A 10,369-nucleotide genomic window follows, 5' to 3' on the forward strand; every position below is an offset into this window, starting at 1 on the left:
GTCGGCTCCGGGAGCCGACGCACCCTCGGTCATGAGGGACTCCGCCAATGAATGGCGTCGAGGTGACGAAGGCGTGTCAACTCCGGGAGTTGACGCTGCAAACAGTGCGGACGGTTGCAAACGTACCGCACTGACGCAATTTGCATGCTGTCGCGCAGCCGGGCTTCACGACGAAGCGCCATGCGATCAAGCCGGGCTTGATACCGCGCGCCCGCAGACAGGGCCCGCCGGCGAACAACTGTCCACGGCCGGGCCTGGACCAGAAGAACAACTGTGCGGAGCCGGGCTCCGCACAACAAGAAGACAGCGCATGCGGAGAACGCTGCGCAAGTCTCGGTCCGGGGCCGAGACGCCACGAGAACAGTCTACTGAGTAGACTGAGGCGGTGACACCGGGTGTTGAGACGCTAAGCGTCTTGACGCGCACCGATACTGGATTCCAGTATCGTGAAATGGAACTCGCTAATCCTCCGACGACGGCGACGGAGTTGACTTCGTTTCCAGCCATGAGCTGGAAGCGCTTCACGCGCGACTTGCACGATGGACGCATCGAGCAAGTCTGCGTTCTTTCGGACAGCGAAAGAACGGAGAGCGAGAGCGAAGAGCTGAGGCAGCTCTTCATGGGAAGTACCACTGAGAGTGAAGACACTCTCAGTGCGAAGACGAAGCGAGAGCGCTTCGAGGAACAAGGTTGGGACTCGCTGAAGTCGAGTCCCTATTACGAATTGTTGAGGGAGTACAAAGACGTACTCCCGGAAGAGATTCCTGCGGAGCTTCCGCAGGATAAGGGCATTCAGCACAAGATTGATCTCGTGCCGGGCACGAAGTACTGTGTCACGCGGCAGTGGCCACTGCCGCGAGAGCAAGTAAAAGCAATCGACGACTTCTTTGAAAGTCGTCGCAAAGCAGGACAAGTGCGGGAATCGAAGTCCCCGTACAGTGCTCCGGCGTTCTGTGTCAAAAAGCCACAGGGCGGATGGCGCATCGTTCATGCCTACAACAAGCTGAACGATGCGACGGTACCGGCGCAGACGCCGATACCACGAAAAGATGTCATCATCGATTCGATGGCCGGGAGCACCGTTTACAGTGCTCTCGACTTGCGAGATGGATTCTATCAGATCCTAATGCGTGAGAGCGATATCCCTCTCACGGCAGTGAGCACGCCAAGCGGCATGCTCTAGAAATGGCTAGTGATGCCACAGGGGCTTAAGAACGCCCCTGCGACCTTCAACAGGTGCGTGACGCACTTGTTGCGCTCGGTGCGCGACTTCGCACCGAGCTACTTCGACGATGTGTTCATCCACAGCCGAGCTGTGGACGGGTAGACCGATTGCGATGCACAGGGTGCATCTCCGGAAGCTACTTGAGCTTATGCGAAAGCATAAGCTCTACGCGAACCTGAAGAAGTGTATCTTCGGGGCGAGCGAGATACCCGTCCTCGGGTGTCTCGTAGGGAAAAATGGCGTTCGCCCTGACCCGGAAAAGGTCAGAGTGATAAACGAATGGCCAACGCCTTCAAGTGTCAAGGAACTGAGGCAGTTCCTTGGCTTGGCCACGTACTTGTGCAAGTACGTGGAGGATAACGCGGGCAAGATCCGCCCACTGACACAGCTTCTTAAGAAGGAAGCTGTGTGGAATTGGACAACCGATTGCCAAAAGGCATTCGACGCAGTCAAGCGGGGCTTGACTGAGGCGCCGATCTTGGCAGTGGCTGACCAAGATCGTCCGTTCCACGTCGTATGTGACGCATCCGACTTCGCGATCGGATGCGCGTTGATGCGGCACGATCACGAGGGCCGTGGTCGTGTCGTCTACTACCAATCGCGTCAGCTGAAGCCAGCTGAGCGCAACTATCCAGAACATGACAAGGAACCCCTTGCCATGAAGTACGCACTCGCGAAGTTCCGAGTGTGTTTGCTTGGAAGTAGACCGTTTGTGGTCTACACCGACCATGCTTCACTGCGCACCGCAGTGAAGTCGCCACACATATCACAAAGAATGGCGAGATGGCTCTCATTCTTTGCGGAGTACAACTTCCGGGTCGAATACAAACCCGGAAGATTGAATGTAGTGGCCGACGTGATAACGCGTCGGCCAGACTACGCAGAAGCTGCTGACGTCAATGCCATTGACGTCATGCGATCGAGCAAACCCACATCGTCTCTGCTAGACGATGTGAAGGCCGCGTACGCACACGGCGCGGACACGAAGCTCTTGCTGGCCTATGGCACAGCGCCTTCTGACAAGTCCCGTCAGAAGCTGCCCAAACACCTTCGAGCGCGTGCACACCGCTTTCGTGTGCACGACGGACTACTACTTTACAATGCAGTCGACGACATCGCGGATCGCGTTGTCGTGCCGAATGACCATGACCTGCGACTCAGGATCATGTACGAATATCATGATGCCCCGACTACGGGACATCTCAGACGTGAGAAGACACACGTCCTTCTCACGCGCGACTTCTACTGGCACCACCAGTATAAGTGGGTGCGCAAGTACATCCGTGCTTGCGAGGTATGCCAACGCGTAAAGCCTGCGCCATTCGCGCAGGCTCCTTTGCAATCACTTCCGACTCCGTCGGAGTGTTGGAAGTCCATGTATTTGGACTTCATCTTTGGTCTTCCCCCGGACAACGGAGGGAACACCGGTGTTGTGGTCTTCGTCGACCGCTTCAGCAAGATGTACCATCTTGCTGCGGTGCCGGCAAAGGTGACAGCGAAATAAACGGCCCGTCTGTTCGTCGACATGGTGTTCAAACACCATGGCATGCCGACCGACATCGTGTCGGACAGAGACCCGCGCTTCACAGCGCACCTGTGGCAAGAAGTGTTCACACTTCTTGGGAGCCAGCTTTCCATGTAGACTGCGGATCATCCGCAGACGGACGGTCAAACCGAACGCGTGAATCGCGTGCTCGTCGATATGTTGAAGAGCTACGCTCACTCGTTCCAATACTGGAGCGAGTGCTTATCGATGGCAGAGTTTGCCATCAACAACTCAGTGCATGCCTCGACCGGGCATACACCGTTCTACGTGAATGCCATGCGGCATCCACGTCTACCGAGTTTACTCGGAGTGATGGCTCCCACTTTAAGTGGGGGAGGATCTACGACTGCAATACAGCAGCCGCAGAAAACTGCTGACACTTGCACAGTGTCAGCTGCAACAATGAACAAACCACATGAGTCTGCGCAGGGCGCAGACTCCTCCAACAACAAGGACAAAGACCACGGGTCTGCGCAGGGCGCAGACACCGCGAAGAACCACGCAGAGGCCGGGCCTCTAGCGGAGAGCGAGCTGAATGACTTCAGCTCGGATGCAATAAACTTCCTTACCAAAAGACAAGCAGTGATTCGGTTTGTCCAAGATGCAATAGCAGCTTCTGTTGATCAACAGAAGCTGAACGCAGACAATGTGGGCAGGGGCAACACAAATAAATTCAAAGTTAGTTCATTAGTTTTGTTAGCTACTCAAAACATGCCTAAACATGCAGTTTCAGATTTCGGAGCAAGTAAGCTTGCTCCGCGCTTCATCGGGCCGTTCACTGTGTTGGCACGGCACGGCAACGCTTACACGCTAGGCTTACCGTCTAGCATGCGCCTCCATCCGACCTTTTACGTCGGACGGCTGAAGCCATACCTGCAGCACGAGCCATCTAGCTCGGCTGACCCGAAGCCTCGGCAGGAGCCGAGGCAGAAGCGGAGGACTTGGCCTCGGCGACGAGCAGCCTCTCCTCCAGCGCGTTCGCGCGCTGGAGCAACCCCTTCATCTGGGTCCCCAGCTCGACCTGGATATTCGAGGCGGTCTGCGAGACCGCCGCGACTTGGGCTTTCTCGTTCGCCAGCTCCTGTTTCAGGGCGGCGAACTCAGCGCCCTGCCGACGCTCCACGGCGGTCACCCGATCGTGGAGAGGCGCATACTGATCAGCCCGGGGCTGATCATACCCGGGGCGTGTTCTCACCCCCGCCACCGCCGATCCGTGACGCCCGCGGCTCAACCCGCTGGATTGTTGAGCGGATTGTTGACCATCGTATCCCGAAAACGAACCCTCAAGGGGCTCGTTTTCGTATTCGTTGGTGAGGATTTCCTCCCCATCGAGATACATGGGAGCCGCGGAACGTCTTGCTGGAGGACGTTCCGGAAATGGTGAGGGCGTACGAGGAGCAGTACGCGCTGGCGCAGCGGAAGTAGTGCGAGCGCTGCGGTCATCGCTAGCTCCCGAACCCTCACGTGCTAGGAACTTAGCACGGAGCTCTTTGAGACTCTCGGGCACACGGAACGACGTGTACCCGTTCAGGTCGCGGTCGCTCAAGCGAACCGCGCCTGGGAAGCACTTCGCGCACTGAATGCCCTCGGGCACAGCGCACGGCACATTTGCCTCCTCAACAGCAACATAAAGTTGCTCCAGCTTTCCACGCTTCGAGTACGTCTCGAAGCGATCACGCGCTTGCTTAATCCGATCACGGTAAGCACTCGGCCTCTTGTTGAAGTTTTCAACACAGGCGTTCCAGCTTTGACAAAGTGCCTGCCATTCGGGCACTTTGCTGCGAGAAGAAGTCTTCTTGCTTTGAAACCATCGGAGCTCATGAAAGAGTCCGATGTAGTAATCACGCATTTGATGCGTTTCCGCATCAAAGTGCAGCTCGGCAGCCACAGCGTCATCCTTGATGGCGCTGCATACGTACAGCGGCACCTCATTCGGAGGTACCGAGTTCCCATACCGGTCCGCGATCTCGGACGCGGACGGCATCCATGGATCGCGCGCTGCAGGCGCAGCGCGCGGAGAGCCTTGAGCTTTGAAATCACGCGCTGCAGCAGCAGCGCTCGGAGAACTGAGAGCCCCAGCGGAAGCGAGTGGGGTATCACTCTCAGTTCGCGAACGCTTCGAGCTCGAAGCGTCCGATTCGTCCCCTTCACACGGACGAATATTCTTAGCATGAGGGTGGAGCGATTCGCTCGACACTGAGTCTTTGCGCTTTGAGGACGAGTCCTTCTCGTCCTCCATGTCTTCATCGTCGTCGTCGAAGTCGACGACGTCGCCATACTTCGCCTTCTGGCGCTCGACGTAGTCATCGATGGAGAGATGACCCCCCACCGACTTTGTGGACTTCTTCTGGGGCGCGCTCATCGTTGAATGAGCGCGGATTTCTTCTCCAAACGCGGAGAATTGACGAATGGTCAATTCCGAAGATTGACGTGTGGAGACCCCGCGCGTCTAACCTTAAGGAGGGATGGTGTAACGGGTTTACACGTACAAGTGGCTACAAGCCACTTGTGATTTTAACAGATAGGTTATCTGTTAAAAGTTTTAGATACTTCCTCACCTTGGTGTAAGACACACCAATGGATACATTGAAGTGGACCACCACAATGAGTGGTCCACACGTACCCAAAAATCCTATTGGTAGAAAGCAGCATCTTTCTACCAATTAGAGACGTTCATATTGGCGGGGCTCTGACAGCCAGCCGCTGTCAACCCCTTTCATAGATGATAAACAGTTTTAGCAGATTTAGGAGGAAGATCAATTTACAAACAATACAGTTCTCATTTTACCTAATCTAAGTCACTTGGAATCCCTTCTTATTTAAATTATATTTGTGTATTCAAATATAATTAACCTAGGTAATTACTAAGTACTTACGCTTCCTCATACACGTTGCGCAACGTGTAAGCTAAAGTAGTGAGTCAAGTTAGACCCACTACAAATTGGATTAGTCACGATATTTGAGAACAAGTATCGTGCGCGCTGCGCGTAAGCTTGAACGTCATGCTTACCTCGAGGAACTCCGCCCTCGACCGGAACTCGTTTTGCGGGGGCTCAAACGCTTGTCTGAGCTCCTCTTTGAATACTTCGTACGTGCTGAAGCACATAGGATCGGAGAGTCGGCGTCCATACGCCCAACGCCCTGCTTGGCCGCCAAGGCAGGACATGGCGAACGCAACCTTTGACAACGGGTCGACGATACGTCGAGCCGCAATGGCTGTGTCGAGTTCGACAAGCCATCGGAGGAGAGGCTCGCCCTCTCTTCCCACGTAATTGCTTACGCTCAATTTTAATGATTGAGTACGCGGTGTCGTCCCTGACGACGCCGTCACTGAGGAAGCAGCATCACGCTGCTCCTTCATGATGAAGCCCAGAGCAACACCATGTTGCTCCGTCGGCGATAGCGTACGCAGCATCGTGGCTATCGCCGCTTCTCCAATGACTGTTGACAGTCGTTGGAGGGCCTCCCACTCTGGGTCAGACAGGTGGGGGCAGTCAGCGCGTGCAACATGCGTTGCAGGCGTATTGGAGCTCTCCATGGACACCTCCGTGCTCATGGGGTTCTCGGCTCCGCGTTCGTACACCTCGTACGAACATCAAGCAGTCGGTCGTTGGACGGGCTACAAAGTGCTACCAGGTGTAGTGGGTTTAACTTAACAGGACCTCGTTTTCAAATCAAAAGCGAATTTTCTAGAAGACGCCGGCAGTGCGTTGCGAAGAGTTGTCCATTTAGTAGTGTACGATGTCAGAATTGAAGCCAGCTTCAACGCGTTCACTTCAAGAAGCTCTAGACGTAGCGAGCAGCGACGGGGGACAGATGGTGGCAGCACCATCCGTGTCTCGAAGTTCAGCCGTGAGAACGAATCGTCCGATCAAATCCAAAAATTGCGAAGTGAACACACGCGGCTTGTATCAATAAATACACGTACCGCAACATTACGATCACTATGACACAATCAACCGATTACAGTATAGCTGACCATCGGATGGTACTCCAGATGTTAAACGCCACGTGGTCAACATGGACCGACAATCCAAGTTGACGCGCATGACTCGTAAGCGCTTATAAGGACCGAGCCAATTCACCATTGGCCCGACTAGATTTGATTACTACAGTAACTGAGCACTGTACGTAACGTAATACCTTCAAATCTGATTACCTATCATTAACTGTGTAATAGTTTTTCTTGAACTGCAGTACTACTGCCGTCTTACCCCGCATACATGGCATGCGCGTTGTAAATGAATATAACACTGAACATGTTTTGTATTCGTTGATTATACCTATGTGTTATTGTAGTGGGTCTAACTTGACTCACTACTTTAGCTTACACGTTGCGCTACGTGGATGAGGAAGCGTAAGGACTTAGTACTTACTTGAGTTAATTATATTTGAATACACAAATATAAGTTAAATAAGAAGGGATTCCAAGTGACTTAGATTAGGTAAAATGAGAACTGTATTGTTTGTAAATTGATCTTCCTCCTAAATCTGCTAAAACTGTTTATCATCTATGAAAGGGGTTGACAGCGGCTGGCTGTCAGAGCCCCGCCAATATGAACGTCTCTAATTGGTAGAAAGATGCTGCTTTCTACCAATAGGATTTTTGGGTACGTGTGGACCACTCATTGTGGTGGCCCACTTCAATGTATCCATTGGTGTGCCTTACACCAAGGTGAGGAAGTATCTAAAACTTTTAACAGATATCCTATCTGTTAAACCAGAAGTGACAATTGTCACGCACAAGTGACTGTTGTCACTTGTGCTCGTTGTTATGCACAAGTGACAGTTGTCACTTGTTGTCATGCACAAGTGACAATTGTCACTTGTGTGTAACCCCGTTACACACTGGCTACAGTTTCGACAATGCGTGTCATCTTCAGATGGTATGTATGTTGTTGAACAAAGTTCACGATGACAAGAGTGTAATTTACTGATAATGAAAGAATATATCGCACTGTGACTGGAGTGCATCGTCAGCGGAGGGAGGGAGGAATTAGCCCTCATCGGCGTTGATTTCATCTACATGTAGATTCCCGGTTTTTAAGCAAACTGGGTTTTGGACAGCTTCGTGCGATAACGACAGAAACCAGCTTGACTTGCTGGAGTAGCACAAGCTCATGCGGATCATTCGCATATAGTAGATTTTCTTTCTCCAATCGACATATTAGTCGACGAAAGGAATTGCATCTGCGTGGTGGTATCCAAGGTGCGTAAGACCGTTGTTGAGGAAACTATGTTGCCCTTGGCTTATTGAAATCCTGACACTCATGCGAAAAGCCGAAGCGAATCTGCGGACTTTTGTTTTCAGTTCAGCTCGCTTGTAAGTCTAGATTCGGAAGTGTTGGCTTATTATCGGTCTCAGTGCACACGTGTGGCGCTGAGAATCTATCAAACACAGCCAGCGAGTCGCTGACGTCAGGCTGCAACTCATCCTGGCGACAGGCCGCGACCCGAAGTCAGGAAGCGATCCGAAGCCTTGGTGTCCAGCACGATGGCTGGATTTCAAGATGAGTCGTTAGACTTCAAGGTTCGGGGCTGGACAAGGGTGAGGGGCTGGAGCTCAAGGTGGGTGACTGGATCACAAGACGCCAAGGTACCCAGTAGGTCCACTAAGGCACTGGCAGCAGTGTGCGCTGGAATAGCTAGCGCCGCTTTCATGTTTTGCATTGCCATCAGAATTCAATTTGCTTTCTCAAGCGCATTGGTCGTCATAAAGTTAACTTTGGCGAGTGCCAAGTTTCCAGCTGGACCAAGAATCGACCGGGGGCCGCTCTACAAGTGGACGAAGACTCAAGCCACGGATGCGGAGTTTCCGCGTCGACGCAGATGGGGACGTCGAGATGACGATCCCTCCGCCCGTGTACGAGCTGATCAGTGCACCTGAGCTCGCTGCATGGGACCAAGAATCGCTCGTCAAGTGGCTGCGAGAGCGCCGCCGCTGCCGCGAGGCGATCGAGGAGCGCTGCCGCATCAGTTAAGAGCCAGTGGACTCAGTGCTGCGGAGTGTACGCGCTTCTGTGAAGCCCAAGTTGCTCGACTACTTGGCCCGCTATGTGTTCCGACAAGATCAAGACGCACTAGGTGACCAAGAGATCATGAACAAGATCACGGAGCGAGTCGCTGAGGTCATGAACGGGCACATCCCGGACATCTTTGGCTTTTTCAAGACCCACCTGAAGATGGATTTGAAGGAGCAAGACGTGGAGGCAAGAGTCGTCAAGTATTTCGTCGACTTCGACCAGCTCATTGAGGAGCATGGGTTTGCATCCATGTTGGCGGCGGGTAGCAAGGACAGATCCGACTACCGTGACCGCATGAAGAATCGATGCAAGTTGATCATCGAGAATTTGTCGCCTGCCATGCTGAAGACTGAGATCAAGCGGTTGGTCTCGCTCCAGCATCGTGAAGCTAAGACGGACGACATTGCTTTGCATCAGCTGATCCTCGCTCGCGCCAAAATGCAGCAGCGGTACCATCTGATGGACCGGGAGGAGAAGGCAGAACGCAAACCAAGTGTGAAGCCGGACGGAGGCAGAGCAGCGCCCAAGACGGACGCCAAGAGGGTGGAGCCGAAGCCGGACAACACCAAGACAGCGGGCAGTAAGCCAAATGCGGGCAGCTCGGGAAGTCCCACCTGCCGCCACGAGATGGTTGCCTATATTGCAAGGGACCTCATCTTGTCCGGGTTTGCCCGACTGCTACTGAGGAGCAGAAGCAGCAGTGCTACCAGCGTCTACGTGAGTCAAAGATAGCCAAGGTCAAGGCCGCTCGTGTGCGTCACACTCCAGGTCATCACCAGGTGGTGATCAACGATGTCGTGGAGCTGCCGTACCGGCCGGATACAGGATCGGAGGTGAACGTCCTGCCGGCGAGTGCTATTCGGGACCTGGAGGCATGTGGATCACCAGTGGCAACAGTCGAGATGGAGATGCCAGTGTTCCTGGAACGCGTGGGAGGAGATCTCCTTGCTTGCAAGAAGTGCTGTGATGTGAGCATCATGCTCGGCACTGCAGCTGGCCCTGTCCATCTTCGCGAGGTTCACTGTGTTATCGTCGAAGACGATGAAGAGGAGTTTTTGTTGGGAAACCCCACCCTGTTGTCACTTGGCATCGATGTTGATCGCCAGATGGAACAGTTGGCGAGTGGAGGTGCGCTCAATGGTGATGATGGTGATGATATTCGCGGTGATCCTGACATCGGCCATGACGTGGAGGACGAGACTACTGAGTTTGTCAACGACTTGATCAGGAAGGCTGGCGAAAGTGGTTTCCCGGAGGATTTGATGGCACCACTACGGCGTATAGTCATGGACTACAAGGATGTGTGGCGTTCGCGTCTAGGGGATGATGAACCTGCGCGTGTTGCACCATACCGCGTGACGCTGAAGGAGGGAAGTCAGCCGATACGCTGTAAGCCTCGCCGTTATTCGCCGCTTGCCAGCTCCTACACCAGCAACTACATGAAGGAGCTGGTGGCGTGTGGGTACGTGTACCCAAACAACGGCAGTCGCTGGTCTAGTGCGGTCGTTCCAGTACAGAAGGCTGGCGGTGAAGAATTTCGGGTCACCTCCGATTTTCGTCGACTTAACAGCATGA

General features: G+C 53.6%; 1 protein-coding gene across 1 annotated transcript; it reads left to right on the top strand.

Moving 5' to 3' along the window:
- Positions 1-8,575: 8,575 nt before the first annotated feature.
- Positions 8,576-10,369, top strand: IUM83_19226 (uncharacterized protein; the record flags this gene model as incomplete). Its single annotated transcript, XM_067944270.1, has 4 exons — positions 8,576-8,747; positions 8,841-9,511; positions 9,574-10,183; positions 10,281-10,369. The coding sequence occupies 4 exons, from the start codon at positions 8,576-8,578 to the stop codon at positions 10,367-10,369; spliced, it is 1,542 nt and encodes a 513-aa protein (XP_067787618.1).

The sequence above is a fragment of the Phytophthora cinnamomi genome (genome assembly GCF_018691715.1).
Source record: "Phytophthora cinnamomi strain GKB4 chromosome Unknown Contig59, whole genome shotgun sequence".
Classification (NCBI taxonomy): domain Eukaryota; phylum Oomycota; class Peronosporomycetes; order Peronosporales; family Peronosporaceae; genus Phytophthora; species Phytophthora cinnamomi.